The sequence below is a fragment of the Crinia signifera genome, chromosome 8 (assembly GCF_055691185.1).
Source record: "Crinia signifera chromosome 8, ASM5569118v1, whole genome shotgun sequence".
NCBI classification, from domain to species: Eukaryota; Metazoa; Chordata; class Amphibia; order Anura; family Myobatrachidae; genus Crinia; species Crinia signifera.
Window position 1 is genome coordinate 20974832 of NC_139224.1, and position 26838 is coordinate 21001669.

At 47.2% G+C, this 26838-nt stretch overlaps 2 protein-coding genes across 2 annotated transcripts in view; both read right to left on the reverse strand.

The window, feature by feature from the left end:
- Window positions 1-6851: 6851 nt before the first annotated feature.
- On the reverse strand, window positions 6852-19178 carry LOC146025851 (putative peptidyl-tRNA hydrolase 2). Its single transcript, XM_083155961.1, has 7 exons — window positions 19017-19178; window positions 14750-14867; window positions 14313-14390; window positions 13219-13293; window positions 10674-10771; window positions 8146-8260; window positions 6852-8059 (listed from the first exon to the last, which is right to left on the reverse strand). The coding sequence occupies exons 2-7, from the start codon at window positions 14861-14863 to the stop codon at window positions 7970-7972; spliced, it is 570 nt and encodes a 189-aa protein (XP_083012087.1). The 5' UTR covers window positions 14864-14867; window positions 19017-19178; the 3' UTR covers window positions 6852-7969.
- Window positions 19179-23023: 3845 nt separating this feature from the next.
- The window catches only part of LOC146027209 (SRSF protein kinase 3-like), a 30006-nt gene continuing 26191 nt past the window's right edge, over window positions 23024-26838 (reverse strand). The window contains exons 10-13 of the mRNA XM_083158165.1: window positions 25621-25728; window positions 24669-24738; window positions 23504-23596; window positions 23024-23249 (exon numbers count right to left, since the gene is read on the reverse strand). Coding sequence (XP_083014291.1) covers window positions 23065-23249; window positions 23504-23596; window positions 24669-24738; window positions 25621-25728 — 456 coding nt within the window. The 3' untranslated portion in view covers window positions 23024-23064. The remainder of the gene's footprint in view (window positions 23250-23503; window positions 23597-24668; window positions 24739-25620; window positions 25729-26838) is intronic.

The following is a 26838-nucleotide window of genomic DNA, read 5'->3' on the forward strand; positions in this document are numbered from 1 at the left end:
TGGCTATCACAGTGTGCCACCTTATTTTAAAAACACTACTGTCTTTGTCATTATCCCACTTGATGTTGAATGTTTTTTGTCTTCTATATTTCGCAGCCTATTTTACCTTTATCTAATAAAAGTTAAATTTTAGCAAAATTTTTGGTGCACCACACCAAGGCCCTTATTCTGATTGGTGCGGCCGGATCCGAATATGCGGCCAGCACCGTGCGTCCTAAACCCCGCCTTCCATACGGATCGCCAACTTCGTCCGTACGCGGTAAGAAGCTGTCCGAACGGACCGCACGTGTATTTCTCATGAATACACCTCCTCCATCTCAGGGAACCTCCCCCATCATTCGATGGTCGCAGACCATCGAATGCAGGACCGAGTGGTCAGGCAGCTCCCGCGAGCTCAGACCACTCGGGCATTTCTCCGTGCAAAAGCAGGGATCTGGGCGGACAGCTGACATCCGGCAATGTCATATGTCCGCCCCCTACACATGCGTCACGGCCGCATTACCATACGTACGCCCAGCGTTTGCATGGGAACGCCCATGAAACGCGGGGTGTAAACATATGGTAATGAGCCCAAACAGCCCTTCACACCCCTCTCCACCCCCTGTTCGTAGTGTACACATTTCATGCGGAATGTGGCCGTGCGTCCCGCTCGCACATGCGCAGAGACGCCTCTGCACATGCGCAGACACAAAACATCGGCGGCCCGAACGCACGCGGATATTACCGCACCGATCAGAATAAGGGCCCAAGAGACATAATTTTTTCTCTTTCTTCTTGTATTAGAACCAGACAGCCCTACCCCTTCCCTTTGTCACACTGTCTGGAGATCTTGAAGTCACCTGAAGCATTCACTCCTGATAGTTCACTGCCTGTAATATTCATTTTTGTGAGCGTCAAAAGCACAATTTGCATATTCCCCGTATTCAACTTTCGTTGACACCTTGACCTTTTCTAGTCGGTATATCTCCCCTGGTATACCAAACTGGGTTTCACACCTTCACTGGTAATATTCCCTCTCCTTGAGTCCAATACATACCAACTCTTCATGGTTGGACTGGATCACAGGGGTACAGTACCCTCCTGGTAGTTAGGGGTAGCTCCAGAATTTTAGGGTTGTCCCCCGCAACCCTGGAAGAGTAATTAGCTCTCCCGCATCCTTCCCACTTCCTAGTGAAGTGGACAGGATTGTACGTTACACACCAGGGATTGCAGGAGCTGCAGGAATGGGGTGAGGCAAAATGATTGAATTGCCTCCTTTAGCTATACCCCCTCACCACGGGCGTGCAATTTGGGGGTGTTCCCTATGTTGGGGGCAGTTCTAATGACGAGACCATTTGGCTCCAGGCCCTGAATTGTCTCCTCTCCAGACTTAGAAAGCAGGGCATAAGAGTCTGGACCCTCATCCCCAGTGGAGGGCCCAATGGGCGGAGTATGGGAACCTGTGTTCCGGGCAGTATCACACCACGCTGCCATTCTAGAACTCTCTGCAACTGTTCCAATGGTCCTGATTGGAGTCTATGCACCAACTGGGCCAAGCCATGACCAAGATTTTCCACAGTGATCTGAATGCACAAATGGGCCCTGACCAGCTGTGTTCTGAAATAACACTACATCCATACATATACAGCCACCTAAATGATAATGGTCTTTGCTTACCTACGCTTGCCAACCATAACATTCGTACAATATGTACCACCTGGTTCCAACACTCACAAAACCATCTCTTAACATTCTCCACTAATGGAAGACACAAATGTATGCTGGATGTCTTCCTTATCTAAAAACGGTTTCAGATGCCTTCCGTAATTTAGGGGGTTATTCAGAGTTGATCGCTGATGTATGGATTTAAAATCCTATTAATTATCGATGGTCTGCTCGTGCATACAGACTGAAGCGTGCATCCACCAGCCCAAACAGCGACAAAAAAATAGCGTACGGATCTAAATCACAATCTTCTCACAAGTTGATAGACAGGAAGTCGCTGTTAGAGGGATGTAACTGGACGTTTTCTAAGAGGGGAAAAAAAGGAGGTGTGCCCAGGCGTTTTGAAGAAAGGATTTGTGAAGTCAGTTTTTGGCCTCGATTTTGATGTTGTTGTCAAAATCGCTCCATGTGTACACGGCTTTAGTACGAGCAAAGCAAAAAGTCCACGTACTAGTGTCAAACTCCTTGCAATCCTCACCCATTTTAGCCCAACGCCTTAAAAGACCTCAATATTCAGGTGAACTTTCAGATTCTGCTCAAAAACAGGTTTGCACCCCTATCACCTAATGGGACATGCCCCTCAGCTGGACTGACACCAATACGGCAATAAGTGTCCCTCAGGCCCATTTAAACAGAGAGAGATCAAACCATGGATCTCTAACACCTGAGACTTAGCGGAAGACCATATACATAGTTACATAGTAGGTAAGGCTGAAAAAAGACTTGCGTCCATCTAGTTCAACCTGGTATAGATATCCATTGCTGATTTGGTAGGTTCTGGTATTTTACAGACAGATTATATTTCTTATTTGTACCCATGGATGTTTTTCTCCAGTAAATGTTTGTCCAACTTTGCCTTGAACGCATTTAATGAGCCAGCCGTTACCACCTCTCTGGGAAGAGAGTTCCAGAGTTTGACTGTTCTGACCGTAAAGAAATTCTTTCTACTAGCTGAATGAAACCATGCACAAGTTAATAACTTAAATCAGATCTGGTGGAAAGGAAATCCCCAGAAAAGGAAGATTCCAGGAAAAAGCAGGATTCACGGCTGCTGTACAATGGAACATTTACAGCCTCCGCCACAAACATCAAAATTGCCAACACATTAACTCAATAAGCGGCAAACTTGAAAGACGGCAAAAACACTTTAGTCACCTATTAAACTGCCCCAGGTCTGAAAACTTAGACCCAGAGTTACTGGAAAACAATGACCTTCCATATTGTAGTGACAAAGGATAATCCCGTAAATGCAGACGAGCAATTAAAAAGCTGAAGAATGTAAAAAGCACCAGGTACGGATAAGATCCCAGCAGAAGCTTTGAAAGCAGGAGGAGAGGTAATAGCAAACCAACTTAGAGACTTATATGCAATTGCCCCCAAGGAGGAGAAGATCCCACATAACACCCTAAAGGTGCATCAAGCGCTCTACAACAACAGATCAAACAAAGTATCATATACAGGCCGTATGTCCCAACAATCTCCACAGGCATCAAGCAAGGCAATAGGAACGTCCATGCTCTTCAACATAACTATGGACTGGATTCTCAAAAAAACGGTTCTAAATGAAATGGGCACCGTTACTGGCAAACATACAGCCCTCACAGATCTATTCTACGCCGATGATAGTCTTTCTAGCCCAGGCATGGGCAACCTGTGGTTCTCCAGCTGTTGTGAAACTACATATCCCAGCATGCATTGCCACAGTTTTAGCATTCCCCAATAGCAAAACTGTGGCAAGGCATGCTGGGACATGTAGTTTCACAACAGCTGGAGAAGGGGCAGGCTGTCTATGCCTGAAAACATTCAGAGGCACCCAATAGCTCCACACTAATGTAGCAAACCTCAGTTTACATATAAACATGAGGAAAAAAACAACAAGTACGTTTTTACTAGAACTGCAGCTGGCAGCCAAACCTGGAGGGAAATGTACAATTGAACATTAAGAGGGGTATTCAATGTGTAGGTCACGGCGGTCGAGCTTGCTCGACCGCCGTGACCCTGTCCTGTTCTCGGTCAGCTCGACCAACTCGACCAAGAACATGCAGGCGGGATTCAATGTCCCGCCTGCAGTGGGACCGAAAGGGGGCGTGGCCGTGAGAAGCGGTTGGCAGCTCGTCACTTCCCAGCCGTTCTTGGCAGAATGAGCCCGACAGCTTGTAAAGTCAGGCTCGTTCTGCCGAGATACCCTGCTCAATGCTGTAGGGGAAGACAGCATTGAATAGGGCCCGGCGGCCATCTCCCCCGTGGGGAGATGGTCGCCGGCAATTGAATACCCCCCCTAAATACCCAGATTTAACTGTACATGTCGGGTACTTGCGTTAAACCTTAGGCACTAGTGGGGGACTTGGTGATAGGCTGCAGTGGGGGAAGGGGGGGTTAGAGAAAAGATAAGGGTCAGGCTGTGGCCCAATCGCATCTTATGGTGCCCAAGTGCTTTTTTTCCCAACACCCAATGTCGCATACAACCTGTGATGCCACATCGGTTGCTGGAAGAGGGCGGATGGCGGGGTAGCGGAGCGGGAGACTGGAGGGCTGGCATGCGACGGTAGTCAGCACGTGCGGCAGAATTTTATAAAACATTTCAAAACACTGGGCGGCCCTCTGATTGGCTGCAAAAGCTCTCAGCCAATCAGAGGGATCCCATTCAGGCGGTCGCTGATGTGAGAGCTCTCTATCACCCAAACAGAGGGCCGTCTGAATGTGAGCCCTCTGATTGGATGAGAGCTCTTTTAGCCAATCAGAGGGCCGCCCAGTCTTTATCAAATTCTGCCGACTGCTGCCGCACACCAGCCCACCTGCTCCAGTGCACCGCCGCCCACCACCAGGGCACCTGCCACGCGCTGATCGCATTAAGTGGAGCATAACATTGTGCTGGAGAAAACCTGCAGCCATCACATTGTGCACATATTATTGAGACTCAGTTGCACCCAATATACGTGTCGTATTACATTACGCAGCAAGGTCTCCTCGTGTGCCCTAGACGCATTACAATTAAGGTGCATTTTCAGCAACAAAAACAGTTGATGCTAGAAATTTCTCACAGCCTGGCGTGCTGAGGGGCTGCAACAAGGACGTATGAGGACGTGTATAACAACCTACTTCCAAAGATTGATACATCTCTCCCATAACGTAAAATACAGGCCCAATAGAAAGTACAACCTCTCTGTGCATTGGGCGTTAATTGCCTTCATCCACCTGTTTCTGTATGGACTCAATAACATGATTTACGGTCTTTTTATACAGCCGTATTTCCACAAAATGGTTGCCGAGTAGTATGGTTAAACAGGCAATATTGTGGGTCCATAAATATACTGGTAGGTTAATTGGCGCCCAACAAAATTAACCCTAGAGTGAATGTGTGTGCGCGTGTACATGTGGTAGGGAATATGGATTGTAAGCTCCACTGGGGCAGGGACAGATGTGAACTATTCTCTGTAAAGCGATGCAGTATATGTGTGCGCCAAATAAAAAAAAAAACAGTTAATAAATAAATGATAGGGAACCAGAGTGTGACGCACAGAGGAGGAAGGAGACACGCTGCTGGTCTGTTACTAGACAAGGGCTCCCTCTACTGGCCAGTCCTTGCTCTGCAAGAGGATCCCATGTCATGTTAGATTATATACATTGCTAAATGGAAACCAAAGGGCTCAGATTTGTGTTTAACAAAAGTATCCATATAGGCCATTTATACTGCCATGCAGCTAGAGAGATGGTAGAGACCGGACCCCAGATCTGCACCCCTGCGTCTGCCTAGTAGCAGCTTTCAGAGTGGTGGTCTGTGCAATTCATCATGGGGTACATTTACTAAGATGGGAGTTCAATTGAAGCTGGGATGTTTCCCATAGCAACCAATCAGATTCTACTTATTTATTTAGCACCTTCTAGACCAGGCATGTCCAAGCTGTGGCCCTCCAGGTGTTGTGAAACTACATATCCCAGCATGCCTTGCCATAGTTTTAGCATTCCCTAATAGCGAAACTGGCAAGGCATGATGGGACTTGTAGTTTCACAACAGCTGGAGGGCCATAGTTTGGACATGCCTGTTCTAGAAGTTAATATACAGAATGATAGGTTGCTATGGGCAACATCCAATCTTTAATAGAATCTTAGTAAATTTACGGTGTTGTGCTCAATGTATCTATAGTAACCTCACCAGAGGCCAACAGGTGCAAATGGTTGTCCCAGGTTATATGAAATGGGTTATTGGTCACTGGACTGGCAGAACTTAGGTGCTCACTAGGATGACACATGAAATAGGTCGACAGTTTTTCCATGTTTTTTTTATTAATCCATGTTGACTCAAGTCGACATCGACACCATATAAGTGCGCCGCTTCGGGCACTCTATATTCTATGCCCGCTTGGATAGTAAAGTCTGAAAAATCACCTAAAAAAAACCAAAAAAAACCATGAAAACCTAATGTCAACATTTTTAAGATCGACCTAATGCTTGCGTCAACCTATTCCATGTGCCGACCTAATGCTTGTAGACTTAGTGACCACATCCCCTTAAAAAGGTAGCAAATGTTTGCATACAATAAACTAAACCTGACGACCTACTAGTGACCATATCACACGTACATGTGAATGAATAGAACAACAAAGTGTGAGCAGTGCATAGGAGACGAGCCTGCGCCCTGCGCCCTTCCCCACTGGTAGATCCCCTGGCTGATGGTCAATGTTTTAAACTGAAAACCGATCAGTGGGACCAGGTACAGATGAAGGTCTGCACCAATGGCTGGAACCCAGGAACAATTAGCTGGCAAGACGGGTGCCGGGTGGCTGACAGTCGGGATTCTGGCAGTCATTACACAGACGTCGGAATCCCGACTGTTAAAACCCTGACACTCGGGGTCTCGACGGCACCGGGCTATTCTCCCACGACCACCATAGAGGGAGAACATAATATGTGGCGAGTGTAGTGAGCCACTGAGCCCGCAGCATGGTGAGCGCAGCGAGCCCGCAAGGGGATTTGTTCCGCTCGCCCCGCTGTCTGAGTCTGTCGGGATCCAGACTGTCGGTGTGCTATACCGAACCCGGCAAGATGCATCCTCCTCTGGAATAAAACACCTAGGCAAGATGCCCAAGAAGACAGCGGACCACTATTTTACACCATAAATGATTGCAAATAAATCAGAAGAGGCTGGATTTAATAGGAAACCATTTACTAAAAATGCTGAGGAATTCACATTTACATCAATTTTGCGTTACTATACAAAACATCCAGTTACAACAGAGCAAACTTAGTGATTTCAAGGGAGTCACAGACAGATCCATGCTGGTCATTATCTGTGACAAAACGGAACCGGCGTTGCCTGCAGTGCAGAACTGCACCCACTGATTCCTTACAACCACGACAGACTGGAAAGTGGAACGCGATCATTTTACTTAGACAGTAGCTATTGAAGTGACATTTGCTTAATACATACAGAAAACAGCAATAATGACAAATACGTACGTTCCTTGAAAGCAAGTACTTGTATTACGTGGTTCCACTGGCGGAAGCATTTGTTCAGCGCACATCAGACTTTTACAGATATCTGGGCGTCCGGCAACTTTGTTCCGATCTTAAATAGCTCATTTGCAAGGGTACATTTCTAACCTGGCCGCCTTGACAAGCCAATCACAGAGCACAGACACAGGTCTGTGTATTGGAGAAAGGGGGGGGGGACATTAATATTATAGGGGACGTACATTTGATATAATGGCACAACAATATAAAATGAGGAAGTGGTTTGTTATTAAGTACATTGTAACCACAACAACTACGATAATGAACAAGGTAAAGGAATACTGCTTGTCTGCTTCTGTTTGGTTGGTTGAATATCGAATACGATTATACTGTATTTGTGACGGAATTTAGCTGAATGTAGGAAATACTTCTTTGAGGCTTTTCGGGATTAAATTACCACTAACACCAAACATACTAGTTAAATCTGTTTCGGGTCATTTAATGTGAAACCTCTACGCTCATGAAGTTCCATATACAGTACTTTATCTGCCTAATCGGTATCCCACTAGTGATCTGTGATAGCGTATTTGGCTACGTAGATACACCGCTAATGTTTTGGATGTGCCATAAGACACAGTAGCTCCCGTTTTGTGAGTGGCGATGGATGCAGAGCATTGCTTGTCAGTACGGCGCGTACGAGACGAGTCCCGCCGCGTTCTCGCTCTCTGCGCAGATGACCGCTTTGGTTAGGGTCACCACAACAGCCTTCCCCTCTCACCAGCATGGGGCTGCTCTCCGCTCCTAGTGCCGTCTCTTAGTTCAGCAACTTCAGTTTGCCCGTCACCTTATTCACGATTTCTTCTTCCCCCATGACTGCCAGGACCGTATGTGAGCCAGCTGCAATCTGATAGGGAGATGAGAAACGTTGGCCAGTGAGTTTAGCCGACATGCATTCTTCGTGTAGTGACATGGGACCAATCACTCGGTTACCTGGGTCCTGCCGGCATCCTGTACCAGATACGCGGGTAGATCCATACTGATCGCCAGGGCTTGTAACTCCAATAGGTGAGCTGTATTAGAACCCTGAACAACAACCTTTTTAGCCCTGAAGAGATAAAGGGAAACCCAAATAGGACATCATAGAATTGCCTAATCTACCAAGGGGGTGATTCAGGTTGGCCCTTATTCTGGTTCACTCGCAAAGGTAAATTTCTTCTCAAATGGACAAAACCATGTGCACTGCAGGTGGGGCAGATGTAACTTGTGCAGAGAGAATTAGATTTGGGGGGAGATATTTTGTTTCTGTGCAGGGTAAATACTGACTGCTTTATTTTTACACTGCAATATAGATCTCACTTTGAAGTAAAACCCCACCCAAATCTAATTCTCTCTGCACAAGTAACATCTGCCCCACCTGCAGTGCACATGGCTTTGTCCATTTGAGAAAGAATTTGCCTCTGCGAGTGAACCAGAATAAGGGCCAAAGCTATGTGCACTGCAGGTGGGGCAGATGTAACCTGTACAGAGAGTTAGATTTGTGTGGGGGTGTACTTCAAACTGATATCTATATTGCAGTGCAAAAATAAAGCAGCCAGTATTTACCCTGCACAGAAACAAAAGGGCCTTATTCTAGTTCACTCTTTCTAACAAAACTAACTCAACCCAGGAAATATATAAATTCACTTTAGAAATGTTCACACTTAACAGGGTAGCAAATATCTCTCTTATTAAAGATCTAGTTTTTGTTGGTCATAATATGTATAATATTTTTCCCCATTTTCACTATGTCTCCTTACTTTTTGTATAGTAAAATGCAATGTTATGCAACAGTCTTGGATTTAACCCCTTGAGTGGTGGGTTTTGCTGGGGCAGGACAAACCTACCAGGGCAGGTTTGTCCTGCCCCAGCAAAACCCACCACAGGACTTTGTAGTCTCCCCCCCCCCCCCCCCCCTCCTGCTCCGGCATTCGTACGCCGGAGCTTCCATGCCGCCGCTGCGCTGTCCCCCCCTGCCTTTGCCGGCGACTGTCACTTTCAGCAGTGACGTCGGCGGCCGGCTGTGGGATGATCGCGGCGGCTCGGAAGTACTCGGGTGCCTGAGCGCTCCCGAGTCCCCCCAAGCCGCGCCGACCATACCCTAGCCTGCCGCCAACGTCACTGTAAAATTAGTGACGGGCGGCTAGCGGGGAAGGGCGGCAGGGGATCGCTGCCGCCGGACAAAAGCAAGGGGATGGGGGGACTGGGGGATTTGTGGCGGGGGTTGGGCACTAGAGGTGCTGCGCCAGTGGTGCGCACCTGGACACCACTGGCGAGCACCTATTGTATGCCCAGAGAATTTCCGGGACAGCCCGCTGCGACAGCGCAGCTGAGCCTGGAAAATCTCTGGGCACACCACTTAAGTGGCTAATTTCTAGAGATAAATGTTCTTTATAAATAAGGCACAGTATGAAAAGTGACTTAGGTCTTCGAAGTCAGTATCCGGATGGAACACTGGCAGTCACAATACCACAACATCCTAACTACCGGCCAGAAGACCAGTGCTGGAATCCAGATGCAGAAATATCAACTGCTGGCATCCTGAGCGTATGTATCCTGGGTCAGGCACTAACGAGCAGGATTGTGACCACCAGTGTCTCCATTGCTGGTCAACTGTATGTAGTCACCTAGTAGACCCCAAGACCTCTCCCTTCCTCAGTAACAATTGATTACATTAGAAGTTTCCTTGAAGGTATATTAGGCTACTTCTACCCATCGGACACATAAACCCCCCCAGTCACTATCTACATGCAAATCAGTTGCCTCTCTGTTCTTGCAATATCTTATCAGAAGTCATCGCTGGTCAACTATATGTCACTGGTCACAAGCAACAGTAGATTTTACATATGGGCTGCAGAATTGCAGTGCCCCCCTGTAAAATCCGCCACTGAATGAGTGAGCTGCTTGACTGTGACTGGCAGCGACTTCCTATTAGAAAATGTACCGGTCAGTCACAGATTCTAAAAGCAGTCCCATCGGGAGGTGTTTCCTTCCTTTGCGACTGCCAGTCTGGACTGCAATTAGCAGAGAGCTGGCTTCCTATAGGAAGCCACTCCCTGCCTTGTCGTCTACCTGCCCAGCTTCTATGGACTGCAGTCAATGCAGTCCATAGAAGCTGAGGTTTGCGCATGCGCAGTCAGTCGGTCCCGATGCCCATCAGCTTCATTAAGCAGGTGCTGGGACATGACCAGTGGAGGCAGCAGGCGCTCTTCCCCACTGGTGGACCAGGCAGTGGCAGCCGCCCTACTCAGAACAGGTAGGAGCTGCTGCTGGTCACAAGGTTAACATTATCACATACTAAATATGTATTGTATTTTACAGTGCATAGATTTAACACCACCCTGGAAGGTGCCACAGAAGGCCCACTAACTAATGGGATAGTTTACAACTCCTGGGGAGGATGCTCTCTAGGGGCTTATGTATGGACATGGCGGTGGCACGGGCTCGGTTATTAAAATATTCTGGTAATTATGCGCTCTTACCCATACTCCTCCCATTTATAGGCCATCTCCCTGGTCTTCGCTTCCTTTAACAAGAGCTGATATAGGGCGACTGCTCCATGCCCCACCTGGGCAGCAATCTGAGGAAAGAGAGGAAGGGTGAGGGTTAGATTCATGAATATACCACGTCCTGCCACGTCTCATGGTCATAACAGACTTATCGTATCGTATGCCAGACAATTCTTTACAGGGCAGTACAAATGGTCTTTATTATTCTCCACTGAACCACAGGGGAGAGGAAAGGCTTCCTCCACTGTTCCAACTACACAGAAAACCATGTAAAGATCAACACAATGGGGAGGCAGGAAGGCTGAGCAGATGGACCAATCACAAGCCAAATCTAGGATTATGCGATTGGTTCTCTTGGTTTCAAACCACCTCAAATGACCTGCTGAATAGGTTAAGATTTAACAGGCAGCCAATTAAAGAATGAGACACAAGTACAATTTGGATGGAATGCCACCTAATAAAGTATACTCTTCAGGCAGTATTCAATCAATTGTATTGTTAGGGCAGGACTAATTATTTGGGAAGGCACACCAGTGCATACTCATGGCATCTGTTCATCAAGCAGGGGAGATAGGGAGAGGTGCAGGGGAGATAGGGAGAGGTGCACTAGCCTCTGCATCCCCAGCACAGGAGGAGGCAGGGTGCCGTAAGCCTGCCAATAGTGGGAAATATATCATTTCATTATAATGTTAGTTCAAAGATTATAAAAAAAAAAATGGTACTTGTGTATTAGCCGGGCGCCCAATTATCATACGTACGCAGCCGTAGGCTAAGCTATGCTGCTAGCATAGTCCAACGGCTGCCTAGCGTAGTTAGCATAGTGACTACACGGCAGCCCGGCTCTGTCCCTGGTGTCTAATGCTCTGTCCCTGGCGTCCATGCCAAGCCTAGTGAGCGCCTCTCACCTAGCGCTGGTAACCGCCAGATCCCTTGCCTTGGTGGACACCGGCGGAGAGGGGATCATGCAGGCGCCGGCGGAGAGGCGCTCCAGCTGTCTGAGACGCAGGTGCACCTCAGATGCTCCTGCGTCTCAGTAATTATTAGCACATGCGTCTCATGCATAACGGGGGTATGCGGACACAAGTGCGTCCTATGTACAATAAAGGAGGCATTTTCAAACCCACGCTATCCACGCCAGCCCAAAGCATGGATAGTAGGGGTATGAACAGGTCGGGAGGACGCGTAACGCCGGGCTGCCGTGGATAGTGGGGGTGTTTCAGGAACACATATCCGACAGGGACGCTGGCCACGTGAACACTACGCTACTTCTGACTGACTACGCTGGTCGCCGGGAACACTACGCTGATTCTGACTGACTACACTAACTACGCTACTTCTGACTGACTACGCTGGTCGCCGGAACACAACGCTGATTCTGACTGACTACGCTAACTACGCTGGTCGCGGGAACACTACGCTGATTCTGACTGACTACACTAACTATGCTACTTCTGACTGACTACGCTGGCCACGTGAACACTACGCTACTTCTGACTGACTACGCTAACTACGCTGGTCGCGGGAACACTACGCTGATTCTGACTGACTACACTAACTACGCTACTTCTGACTGACTACGCTGGCCACGTGAACACTACGCTACTTCTGACTGACTACGCTAACTACGCTGGTCGCGGGAACACTACGCTGATTCTGACTGACTACACTAACTACGCTACTTCTGACTGACTACACTGGCCACATGAACACTACGCTACTTCTGACTGACTACACTGGCCATGTGAACACTACGCTACTTCTGACTGACTACGCTAACTACGCTGGTCGCGGAAACACTACGCTGATTCTGACTGACTACACTAACTACGCTACTTCTGACTGACTACACTGGCCACGTGAACACTACGCTACTTCTGACTGACTACGCTGGCCACGTGAACACTACGCTACTTCTGACTGACTACGCTGGTCGCGGGAACACTACGCCGATTCTGACTGACTACACTAACTACGCTACTTCTGACTGACTACACTAACTATGCTACTTCTGACTGACTACACTGGCCACGTGAACACTACGCTACTTCTGACTGACTACGCTAACTACGCTTGTCGCGGGAACACTACGCTGATTCTGACTGACTACACTAACTACGCTACTTCGGACTGACTACACTAACTACGCTACTTCTGACTGACTACGCTGGCCACGTGAACACTACGCTACTTCTGACTGACTACGCTGGTCGCGGGAACACTACGCTGATTCTGACTGACTACACTAACTACGCTACTTCTGACTGACTACGCTGGTCGCGGGAACACTATGCTGATTCTGACTGACTACACTAACTACGCTACTTCTGACTGACTACGCTGGCCACGTGAACACTACGCTAATTCTGACAGCAGCGCTACGTTAACTATGTACCGGGCGCCCAGCTAATACACAAGTACCAACAATATAAATTTACACAGGCTCATCATTATGACATAACCAGTATAAAGCCATACACAGCATTAACACACAGTTACATTTACCAAAAGAAAAACGTACCTTTCCCACCCCCATGGAGAGATCCATATTCACCACAAATACCATCTTGTAATAAAGATTATCTTCATCTACTTCCTAGATGGGGTAAAAGCATAATGATCAGCAGATGCAGGTAACAGAACCTCTTATACATATACAAGAGAAATAAAATAACCCCCTTGGTTTCTTTAGCTGGTGACGTTAGTATGACGGACAAATTAGATTTTGTTGCAGCTTGAGGGGATAAACCTCATCACAACTGGCCAAAACAATAATTATGACAACATGTCAGGATGTTTGGGGTCACCAGTGATCACATGACTTTTCCAGAAATTAATGCCCCTTTCAGACCGCACTTAAAAACCGGTATTTTGCCAATTTTTAACGGTAATCTGTGCAGTCTGAAAGGTGCACAAACACTTTACCGTTTTAAAAAAGCAGGTTTTTTTTTTAAACGGTTAAAATGGAGGGTCCTACCCGTTTCAGACCCGGTATTTTGGCATCAAAATCGGGTCTGAAACGGTATTTGTGACTCAGCGCAATTGAATATTTAATGAGTGCTCATTAAATATTCAATGCAATTCACCCCCGCTTCGCCCCCCCCTCCCCTTTAAGAAAAGTGACTTTCGGAAAATGGCTGCCCCCATACGAAAGACAGTTTTTTTAAACAGGCTTTCCTATGGGGCAGCCATTTTCCGAAAGACACTTTTTTTTACAAATGCAATGCATCCAGCCATACTCTGCCAGTGTCAAAAAAGAAACGCCACTTAAACGGTAATATACCCTTTAAGAGATGAATTGTGAAAGGAGTTTTACCTGGCAGACCCGTTTTTGGAAACGTTTTCAAATACAGGGTCAAAGCCAGTTATGCGGTCTGAGAGCAGCATAAGTAGCGTGACACTTCACAGTTAAAAATGAAAGTCCATATTTTATAGAACCGAGTCGCATAGCTTAAATAGGAAGCTTTGCTTTGATACAATTGATTGTAGGAGGTAATTTGAATAATCCACCATCAGTAACATTGTGTTCTGAGCTTCCCTAAGTGGGCAACAGATCTCATTGGTCAGCACTTGAACAAGCAGGCATGAGGGGCGTGTCCAGTTGTTACTGGTTACCTGATTCTGGCTCTCTAAGCTGTCAAAGTAAAATATTGCAGCCTCTTCCGCAGACACATTTCCAGTCAGAATAAGAGCCTACAGGAACATAAGGAAAATAACAGTTTAAAGACATTGCTGGTACTACACATCTTTTCAGTTCTACACTGTGTAATGGGGGACTGTACATTATGGGCAATTTCCTGTTCTCCCAATGCATGGGTTGGGGACATTCAACATGTTGGAAATGCGTTAAACAATTCACACCAAACAAAATGATCAGGATCAACGAGTCCGATGATCACTGATCAGATTGGCATTTGCTGAATGGATAAATCAGGATGTGACAAATGCAAATCAGGGGAACCCATAAACAATGCTGCGTATGGGTCACACAGTCATCAAAATGGGTTTCTGTGTTACAAAAGAACCAACCATGCCGGTATTGGCAAACCCACCTTTTTTGCCTCTTCTTCAGGTATATCCAAATCTTTAAGCTGCTGTAAATAATCTACGTTCACGTCCATGGTTCCCTGAGCTGCGTCGGACGGATCCTGATCGCATGTCTCCATTAGACTAGAAGAGGAAAATACTCCAGTAATTCAGCAAACAATCTCACTGGATGATAATCCACGCCTTCAATAGCCGCCCATGTAAACGCACCGCAACAGCCGCCCATGTAAACGCACCGCAACAGCCGCCCATGTAAACGCACCGCAACAGCCGCCCATGTAAACGCACCGCAACAGCCGCCCATGTAAACGCACCGCAACAGCCGCCCATGTAAATGCACCGCAACAGCCGCCCATGTAAATGCACAGCAACAGCCGCCCATGTAAATGCACAGCAACAGCCGCCCATGTAAATACACAGCAACAGCCGCCCATGTAAATACACAGCAACAGCCGCCCATGTAAATACACAGCAACAGCCGCTCATGTAAATACACAGTGCATTACCCAGATAATTTATTACCAGTTACTTATAAAGAGCAAATATATTCTATAGTGTTTTACAGAGGATATTTAATTCAATCACATCTGCCCTGGACAGTGCAATCTACTCCATATTTCCTACCACATGTAAGAGTTTGTCTGTTAGAAAACAAAAACTTGCGTCCTAGGGGTGCCATGAAAATAATTCTGATAGTCTAGGGCGCCGTAAATTCAAAAATGTTTGTGGTCTACTGTCCAAAATCGTTGTTATATGCTCACTGTCTACCCAGTCTGTGTAACCCCTGTCTATCCCCCCTATAGAATATCAGATCTCACGAGCAGGGCCTTCTCCCCTCATGTGCTTTTCTTATGTTACATAAACCATCTTCCACTCCATGCTCCAACGGCATCAAATACCCCCGTTCTGCCACCCCGATACTTATTTCAGCATCCTTAGCTGTAGGCACAGATGGTTTAATGGTTAGCATCATGGCCTCACAGCACTGAGGTCATGGGTCAGACTCCCACCAAGGCCCTAACTGTGCAGAGTTTGTATATTCTCCCTGTGCTTTTGTGGGTTTCCTCCGGGTGCCCCCGGTTTCCTCCCACAATCCGAAAATATACTGGTAGGTTAATTGGCGCCCAACAAAATTAACCCTAGAATGTCCGTGTTTGTGTATATGTGGTATGAACTATAGATTGTAAACTCCACTGGGGCAGGGAATTATGTGAATGTTCAAAAATTCTCTGTACAATGCTGCGGAATATGTGTGCGCTGGTAATTAATAATTTCACTGTACTTGTCCTGGACTGTAAAGGGGTATACGCACAGATTTCAATGCTATTTCAAATGGGGCCAAAGCACGTAGTGGTAAAAGGCTAATTTGTAAGCCACAGGTTCTCAAACTCAGTTCCCATGACCCCACACAGTGCATGTTTTGCAGGTCTCCTCACAGAATCACAAGTGAAGTATTAGCTCCACCTGTGGATCTTTTAAAATGTGTCAATGAGTAATTAATGCACCAGTTGGGTGACCTGGAAAACGTGAACTGTGTGTGGTCCTGAGGACAGAGTTTGGGAACCTCTGTTCTAAGCAATCTGACTAGATCTCTTAGAAATGAAGCACACATCGTTGTGTGTGTGTAGGGCCCACAGCGATGCACGGAGATGTATAACAGCCTGCTAGATAAATCTAGTCAGATTGCTTAGCAAGAGACTACACATCACCCTTGTTTTTGTGTAGTGGGGATAGCAATCGGCGATAACTTGCTTAACTTAAATCTCCCATTCTTAATCCCTGGTGGACATCGCTGTCACTTTCTGAACGATCTAAATTCTTACGCAGAATCTCCCATTCTAAATCACTGGTACAAATCGCTAAGTGTGTAAGCCCCATAAGCGATCTGGCTAGATCACAAAATGGAGCACTAATATGCCCTTCAGCAATTGCGATGCGCGGTCCCACGCGCCACTATCACTTTCCTACAAATACCCCTTTCACACCAGCCTAAATTCCCGGGTTGGGTCCGGGAACAACCCGGGACTAGAGCTGGTGTGAAAGATTCCAGGGACAAATTCCCAGGTTAATTTGCTGGCATTTCAACCCTGATAGGTAGCAGGGTTGCTCCCGGGTCCTTCTCGGACTAATGGCTGGTGTGAAAGGTGCAGGGACATGTTCCTCCTTCCCGTGCTGCCTCTGCTAATGCTGATTTGCTAGCAGGGCAACTTCCTGTTGTGGTGGACGGTCACAGACACGCCTAGAGGCAGCATACAGCGGGCAGGGAGACACTGTGCATGTTCTGCAGCAACCCGGCAGTGTGTTTTAACCCCCTGAAAGCCAAGAATGTCTGCAGTGGCAATCACACAGCATAAAGGAAGACACTGTGCAAGTTCTGTGGTACAACAGACCCCAGCAGTGCTATGTCAACCATGAAAGCCTGCAATGTCTGCAAAGGCCCTCCCTTTAACCCATCTTTGTGGGCCTAAAAAAGGCCATTTTCAATGCTATTCTCATATAAATGCAGGGTCATCCTGGGTTCAGTGTGAAAGGTGCAGACCCAGGTTATCCCTGCTTCAAAAGTATGTATGAATGGCTCCCAACTCGGGAATGTCCCTGGAATTTAATTCCTGGGTTGGTCTCTGCATTTCTGATGTGAAAGGGGTATAAATCGCAAGGCTTTTCCTATTAAAAATAGGCAAAGCACAGCCCAGCACGATCACTCAGCATTGCCAAGTGCATCGCCGATGTACAGCGACGTGTATTGAGTGATCGTACTTAAGCCTGTCCCTCAGCCAGAGAGATGGGTCCCCACATCTGTATGCCTCTTTATGGGCATCTGACTAGATTGCTTAGAAATGCAGCACAGATGATGCCCGGCACCATGCGTCGATATCGACGGACTAGGTATTTCGGTACTTGTTTCCTAGCACGGCCACCCCGATTTGGTGGTCATGTCGGAAAAATCGCGTTGATCGCATCGACCCGATTTTTTGATTGAATGAAATGTAAATCGGGTCCCTGGGACCCGATTTTACATTGGATTCAATGTCAAATATTCCCTCCCCCCCCCCAAATTAAACGGCGTAAACCCCACCCCACGATAGACGCCAACCCGAAGCGTGGCGAGCGCAGCGAGCGGCGGCGGTGCGCGTCCTCCGACCTTTTCATTCCCCTACTATCCACGTCGGCGTGGAGTTGAGAATAGAATAGCGTGGCGAGCGCAGCGAGGGGACGCGTATACCTGTGAAGTTATACGCGTCCCCTCGCGGGGCTCGCCACACTATTCTATTCTCAACTCCACGCCGACGTGGATAGTAGGGGAATGAAAAGGTCGGAGGACGCGCACCGCTGCGCTCGCCACGCTTCGGGTTGGCGTCTATCGTGGGGTGACGACGGGGAATGTGAAATGGGTCATATTGGCCCATTTCACATTTTTCACATTTTTTCACACTTTCAATGTTAAAAAATATTTTAACATTGAAGCCTATGGAAAAATCGGGGGCATCGCGTCGGGACCAATGTTAATGGTCCCGACCGACGCGATGCCCCCGATATTTTACCTTTCCCGACACGATTTCAATGTTAAAATATTTTTTAACATTGAAGCCTATGGAAAAATCGGGGGCATCGCGTCGGGACCAATGTTAATGGTCCCGACCGACACGATGCCCCCGATATTGTGCCTTGGCCGGCAAAATGGACCTGATTTCAAAGGAAATCGGGTCCATCGTGTGGATCGTGTACCTTAACTTAAAGGTACACGATCCACAAGATTGTGGCTGTGCTAGGAAACAAGTACCGATATTTCAAGCAAGTTTGACATATCTAGCCATCGCCAGTGTTCTCTCCCCAGAGTACGCCGGAATGTCAGATCGCTGAGAGATGCTAGATTGCTCAGCACATTGGCTCAACTCACCCAGTGTATACGGGGGAATAAGTCACTGTGCTCTTGTTTTGCCTTTAGCAACTGGGCGCTGCAGATCCCTTGTGGCACCATATAAATAATAATACCATTAGCGCAAAACATACGTAAAGCAAAGTGCTGTAAATGCAGCAATACTAACCACAACGCCAACGTTCTCCCCAGTCACACGTCAGTGACCCCCTACTCGCTCACACATATACATAAAGCCCCCTGGGCTGGGAGCAAGAGAACGGCTCATCGCCACAATGGCCGGCACTGACGTACAATGCAGCGCTCTAATCTCCATGGCTACCCCCATTCTATCATTCCCGCCTCTCATCTCCATTCATCCCCCGCAGCGAGCTCCGGGCTCTAGGTTGCCTCACCTCCCGTGCACGGGTACCGCCTCGCTCCCGGGAGCGCGATCTCCCGCTGACGGTGGCCGCTCGGGTTACCGTACAGATTCACCGAAGACAGAGCTGGGCTAAGGATGGCAACGGCAGCGGTTCAGGTGACCGGAAACCGAGCCTGGCCGGTTGGGGATACAGAGAGGTGACCATCAAGCTGTGACTCTGATTTGGACGTGCGCCCTCTGGTGGCTGGAGGAGGAGGCGTATGCAGCAGTGGTAATGGTATGCAGAAATACTGTTTATCTAGTTGGGTTGGGATGGTTTGGTCTACAGCAAGTTGGTCGACACTGTTAGGTCAACATGGTTCTACAAGCAATAGGTCAACAGGGTCTAGGTTGACAGTCAAAAGATCAACATGGGGTTTTTCACTGTGTTTTACCCGAATGTTGACGCAGTCGACATGGACACCATTTTTAATGCACCGCATCCCCTCACATCTCTTGCAATGCTTTGGGCACACTATTTTATTCTACAACCACACCCTAGTGGATGGTAGCGCATGAAATACTGCCTGTCGGCACATGTCGGCTCAAAAAACAGTGAAAAACCACATGTTGACCTTTTGATTGTCCTAGACCTTGTCGACTTAATGTTTGTGTCTAACTAATGACCTGTCGACCTAAACCCAATGTTGACCTAGACCCATGTCGACCTAGAACCATGTTGACCTATCCCCTTGTCGACCTAACGGTGTCGACCAAATGACCGTATCCCATCTAGTTATAGTTATATCTATCTATTGTAGTTATGGGTAATGCAACAAATGAGCATATTATTCATTCCTAGAAAATTACCCGACCAGCTTTCTGCCCATACACGTTACAATTATTGTATACAATATCGCATCTCATCGCATCTCATCGCATCTTGGTTTTGCGATGAGATGAGATCTAGTACAAAAAGTATGTGCTGCACATACTTTTTGTACTAGATCCCATCTCATCGCAAAACCGGGTAAACAATTCTTCAGAAGGGCATTGTTTGCCCGGAAGCGCGCTAAAGCTGTGTGAACACCACCGAACGGATCCTGTCCTGAGGCCAGGGCAGGCGATAGGGGGGGTAAAGGGGGACACCTGTACCGGGCCCCAAGCTAGTGAGGGCCCCCAAAGTTCTGACGGGCTGTAAGCATAGCTGCGGCAGTACAGTGCCTAGAAATGGTTTATAAGGCACCCACCTGGATTCCTGTAAGGGTACTTACCCAGACAACCCTCCAGTATTAGTGAATATTAATTGTGTCTTTTGTAATAATAAAAAAACACATTCAATAAGCGGTATACAAAAAATGTTCTGCTCAAGGGGGCGTTCTTAGGGGGCCCCAGAGATATCAGTGTACCGGGCCCCAAGATTTCTGTTGCCAGCCCTGCCTGAGGCCACCCGGAGCAGCTGCATCCCCACAAGGACCGCTGGCCGGCTATTTGGAGGGAGGTGTTTTGCGTCTCTGAGGCATAGTATATGGATCTGACTAACCCAAGGGGTGATATGCCTGTTTATATCGCAGGGTTGCCGACTTTTTAATGCTCCTCTCCGGGAGAAGCCCGGAGAGGAGACTTTCCTTACCCGATCGGGGGGCGGGGGCTTGACGGTGACGTCATTAAGCCCCGCCCCCACTGCGGGAAATAGTAGAAATTACTGATATCCATGGAGGGGGTGGGGCTAAAATGACGCGATTGTGCCATTTTAGCTCCGCCCCCTCCTCTGAGACCCGCGGATTGCGGCATTTACATGCCGCGATTCGGTGGGTTCAGGGGGGTCCCCCAGATTCCGGGAGAGTTGCCCACCCTTCCGGGGGGCCGGGAGGGGGACCCGATTTTCGGGAGACTCCCGGGAATTCCGGGAGGGTCGGCAACCATGTTATATCGATTACATGTGAGTGTGTTTAAATAAATGTCATTTTTTTTACTTTAAAAGACATTATTGCACTATATACTTTTTATCGAGTCCCTCGGGAAACTGTTTGGGGCAGTTACTGCCAGATTGAGAAAGACCTAATTTATGCGCATTATCTTCACTAGAATGTGAGTGAATCTGAATAATAAATAAATCCGCCCTATTTCAGACGATGCTGCACTATGGTCTTTGTCTTGTTTTGAGTCTTTTTTAGATCAAAAGACTTTACGATCTGTGAATATTCACTGTGTAAGTGTTATATATATTTATTCTGTGTTAACTCGCCAGTGGATTTACCAAAAATTTCCTGTTATATACCTATAATCTGTCCAAGAAATAAGGGATGGTCGTTATGAAAGAAAAGTGGTATGTGCCCACGTTATGTGCACTGATACCGCTTCTCAAATGACAGGGATGCTTCTCCCCCATAACGAAGGGAGGTGTAACCATGCCCGAAACCACGCACCTTTCATTTGGTGCCCAACTGTGCGTGGCCACACCCCAAACAAAGACTACTTCATAAGAGTCGTTAATCTTCCAATTTCGATACTAAAACGTCTGTCCTGAGGAAATCCTGTGTTCTGTCTCAGATGCCCTTCTTTATTGATATGAAAACCGAATCAATAAGGGTGTACTTCAGTGGCAGTTCAGAAGTGGGACTGCAGCACAGTTTAAAATTCATCTAAGAGAGCCAAACCAACTGCCATTCCAAACTGACTAACTCGCAGTTGGTGGGCCTCCCCTATTTGATTTTTGCACTGTGCTGCAGCCCCACCACTGGATCCACCACTGGTGTACTTACTTTTTCACAGATGGCACCTATATGTTGGCTAATGACATGTGATTTGATTATCAAATGTTCAGAGATTTTGTGAGGATAAATTGTAATTATATATGTTTTTTTTATATTTAAAAGCTCACACTATCACATACCTCCCAACTTTGAAGTCTTTGAAGGAGTGACAAAGGCACGCTCCCGAAATGAGGGGGTGTGGCTTGACAAGAAAGGGGCATGGCCTATAATTGCGCCGTCCCGCAAGGCCACTTGACGCTGTGGGGGTGGCACAGAGGCTCTGGAATAGACGCTGCCGGCCGTGGGAGGGACGCAGGAACGTCCCCCGAAAACTGGGATGTTCCTGCGGTATTCGGGACAGTTGGGAGGTATGGTATCACTGTGTGGGGGCTGCAACATGCACAGTAAACCCACCTACCGTAGCCTAAATGGGGCTAGTGTTGCTGGGGCTCCTCACCTCTGATCCATATGGCAGACCCGATAGTTCCACCACAGTTGGTCACAACTCTGTAGCTTAGGCATACCTCCCAACTTGTGTCCGGATGAAATAGGGACACTCGCGCGGCAAAGCCGCGCGAGCGCCCGAAAAGGGGGCGGGCGTATGCAAATGAGGGCGCGGCTTATGCTAATTAGCCGCGACCTCATTTTCATACGAGAATAGACGCTGTGCACATGCGCACAGCGTCTATTCTACTAGATTGGGGGGTCTCCCAACTGCCACCCCCCGCAGCGGGACAATGCCTGCCGCGGGTGGGACGTCGGGACAGGGCCCGAAAATCGGGACTGTCCCGACGGAATCGTGACAGTTGGGAGGTATGGCTTAGGGCAGGCATATCCAAACTACTGCCCTCCAGCTGTTGTGAAGCTACACATCCCAGCATGCTTTGCAATCATTTTAGCTTTCCATAATAGCAAAACTGTGGCAAGGCATGATGGGACTTGTAGTTTCACAACAGCTGGAGGGCCATAGTTTGGACATGCCTGGCTTAAGGTCATGAATGGATAGATTATAAATAATATAATAATGTGTGTGTGTGTGTGTGTGTGTGTGTGTGTGTGTGTGTGTGTGTGTGTGTGTGTGTGTGTGTGTGTGTGTGTGTGTGTGTGTGTGTGTGTGTGTGTGTGTGTGTTTTTTTACCCTGTTTTTTATTTTTATTTTTTACAATCCCATGTGAGTTTATGGCTATTTCATTCATATATTTGTAATAGCTGTTTCATGTAGGTGTTATTTGTGCATCACGACCATGTAAAATAATGCCCATTACAACTAGGTCTTATTAGATATTTAATAATGAAGTCAGGTATAAAAACAGGAGGGTGGAGCGACACACAGACAGGGCGCCGTCAGTATTGTAACCAAGGGTGCTGCAGACACTTCTCTGCGGTGGCTCGTCTCTCTGGCGTATAATCCAGCATGGGTAAGAGGAAGCTGGCCAATGCCAGAGCCTCGTTCCTCTGCCATTTGCGCCTGTTCACCAGGGTGTCGTACAGACCACAAGGGTATAGGTACGGAACCCGCAGGAGATCACCTGTCATGAAACAAATAACATTAACAAAGACACTTACTGCACAAAGACAAATGTTTCTTTCAATTTAAATCCAACCGGTCATTGCCCGAGCAAGTGCTAGATTCTATCTATTATCTTCTAGAAGGTGCTAAATGATTAGGTAGTAGATTCTGATTGGTTGCTACGGGCAACATCCCATCATCATTGAACTACCATCTTAGTACATTTACCCCTAATATTGCATATCAGTAGTCAGCTGACATGGTCCCCCGTACCTTGCTTGTTGAAAAATGTTGAAGAATGTTTTCCGGAAAAAGCTATTTTTGGCGGTATGCGACCAAGCAGTTCAATCATACAGGCGATGTGATCTAGCGGAATCAATAAAATGACAAAATGAAGAAACATTGGAGGTCGAATGGATGTTTTGCATAAAACGGGGACAAAATGATTCCATGGTCACCGACCATCGAATGATTTTGCAAGCGCTCGCAGCTGTAAGACAGCTCTCTCGTGTCTCACGTCTGCGAGCGCCCTGTCCAGGAAGCGGGCGGGCAGCTGACACATTAGCAGTAATACCCAGGATTAGAACCTGTGACCTGTCTAACTGGGGGCAGCCACGTTATCGATAGAGCTATTTGCTCCTGCACAGTACATATGCAAATTCTAACTATGAATGCTAGAATAAGCATTCCTCCTGTGCAGGAACAACTAGCTTAATCAGCAAATTTGGCCCCAACCCCCACATCATAGAGCCGCCTAATGATGAAAATAATCCGTCCCCCACAGTTCTCACTTGCTCCCGGAGTGCACATTTGCAAAGTCATCAGGTATATCTGAGACTATAGCCATGATACTGTAGACTAGAGAATTGATTTGCTATACTAATAAATATTGTTCCTGACAAGAAATTGAATTACCTTCACAGTGCTTCAGTGATGCGCAGTTACTAGAGCAGCGGTAGCCTGCACTGTACTCACACCCAAAATGTCTGCCTTCACTGAGCGTCACTGATTCCAAAGTGACAAGTGAAGGGATGGACGGCGCTCTCCTCACACACAAAATGGATGCCTTCATTGAGCTTCAGTGATGCCAAATGACAAGTGAAGGGATAAACTGCACTCTTTTCACACACAAAATGGCTGCCTCCACTGGGCTTCATTGATGCTAGAGTTAATAGAGAAGGTGTAGACTGCGATCTCCTCACACACAAAATGGATGCCTTCATTGAGCTTCAGTGATGCCAAATGACAAGTGAAGGGGTAGACTGCACTCTCTTCACACACAAAATGGCTGCCCCTCACTGGGCTTCATTGATGCTAGAGTTAATAGAGAAGGTGTAGACTGCACTCTCCTCACACACAAAAGGCATGCCTGCATTGTGTAGTTGACAGGGGCACTTTAGAATGAATGTGATAGATTTATCTAGAAGTATATTCCTACCATCATTCCTTGAAAAATGTTCTCCAGCCTGTGGTTCAAAAAGGTAGTAGGAGGTAGCCATTTCAAATGCCTGCGACAACAAAGCACCTTGTTATTTGTACAATAAAACACTCAATATATAGTAACCATGAGTAATACTGTAACTGCAGCCTAGTAACTCAAAGGAGCAAATAAAAATTGTAATTACTCCTTATAATCGTATGTATTATATTACAAATATTCTATTTATTAGTTCTCCTCCTGAGGAAATCTGCAGGGGGCGGCCATTTCCCTCTCTCTGTAAACAGCAACGCCAATAAACGTGTTATTGCTGCGCTGTGAACACAAGGAAATATTTATTCACATTCTCTCTCCATTAATGCTCTTCCTAAATAGATATATTTGTTATTTAAGCTATTTCATGAAATAAAGACTATTTTACAGACATTGGCGAACTACAACACAAATCAAGGCTCTGCGCTTCCTGTCTGCCCCAGCTTATTACCATAAGCACCTTGCGTTAAACGGATTTTAATAGTATATGTTATTTTAAATTAGCCACATATATAACTTCACAGCTATGGAGGTGATTCTTCGGACAGGTGCTGTATGCTGGTTGCAGATGTTCAAAATTATTTTTTTACTGAATTGTGCTTGTTCTCTGACACAGCTCCAGATGCAGTGGAGGAAATATAACTGAGATGGGAGTTTTATTTCACATGGGATGTTGTTATGGGAAACCAATCGGCCAATGACATATCGCCTTCTATATTTACATCTATTCTTGACCTCCTGGAATTGATAAGTGTATTCCTAGTGTAATATCTGGTCCATTCCATGTCTGCATACATTCACGGTCTTGTGAACACACCCTTGCTGTGCTGGTTTACAGCAGGACATATACATTATACTGCGTACCAGTGGCGTAATCACAGTGGCGTAATCACAGCGGGTCTATATAAACTACACCTACCATGCACGCAGTGCTCCATATATCAGCGGGAGTGCTATACCCAGAACCCAGCAGGACCTCCGGCGCCCTGTATTGCTGCGTTTGGATTTCTTCAGAAAAGGGTTTATACTGCAAAATAGATCGTTTTTTTTTACAATGACAACTCATAAGCAATCTGCAAACATCATGTGATAGAGGTTACTAAATTCTAGAGTTTCCAAATCCAACCTACTGCAGCCACCGGTTTTCTTTCTGATTTGGGTTATCCCCGGGTTCAGGAGGATGGGAGATCAGCCACTTTTTCAGGAGTCTCCCAGACATTCTGGGAAAATCAGTAAGTTTGTAGTATCGGACTTTTATTGTACATATTCTAATAGAAATTCTGTTTACTGTAGCTCCTGCCCCCTTATTTGTGAAGGTTTCTTCTGGCTGCTCCAATTTCCTCCTGTAGTACAAAAGATATCGCTAACGACCAAACCATATCGCTAATTGGCCACACAGTGAGCGATCTGGCTGATATGTCATTCCAATTCATGCGGAAATGACATATCGGGCCGATATTGTTCTAGGGTGTACTTAGGTTTAGGTTGTGGGAGGGAGGATTACGGTTAGGCTGTGGGGAGGAAGGGTAAGGGTTAGGCTGTGTGAGGGAGGGTTAGGCTGTATGAGGGAGTGTAAGGGTTAGGCTACGGGGAGGGTTAGGGTTAGGCTGTGGGAGGGAGGGCAAGGGTTAGGCTGTGGAAGGGAGGGCAAGGGTTAGGCTGTGGGAGGGAGGGTTAGGGTTAGGCTGTGGGAGGGAGGGTAAGGATTAGGCTACAGGGAGGGTTAGGGTTATGCTGTGGGAGGGAGGGTTAGGCTGTGAGAGATGGGGTTAGGCTGTGGGAGGGAGGGTTAGGTTGCGGGAGGGTAAAGGTTTAGGCTGTGGGAGGGAGGGTTAGATTGCGGGAGTGTGGGTTAGGCTGTGGGAGGGTTAGGTTCCAGGAGAACCTAGAGGAGGGTGAGAAATAGGCTGCAGTAGGGTGGGCTAGGCTGCGCGAGAGGATGGTTACGCTTAGGCTGTGGGAGAGGCGGATTACAGTTAGGCTGTGGGAGAGGCGGATTACACTTAGGCTGTGGGAGAGGCGGATTACAGTTAGGCTGTAGGAGAGGCGGATTACAGTTAGGCTGTGGGAGAGGCGGATTACAGTTAGGCTGTGGGAGAGGCGGATTACATTTAGGCTGTGGGAGAGGCGGATTACA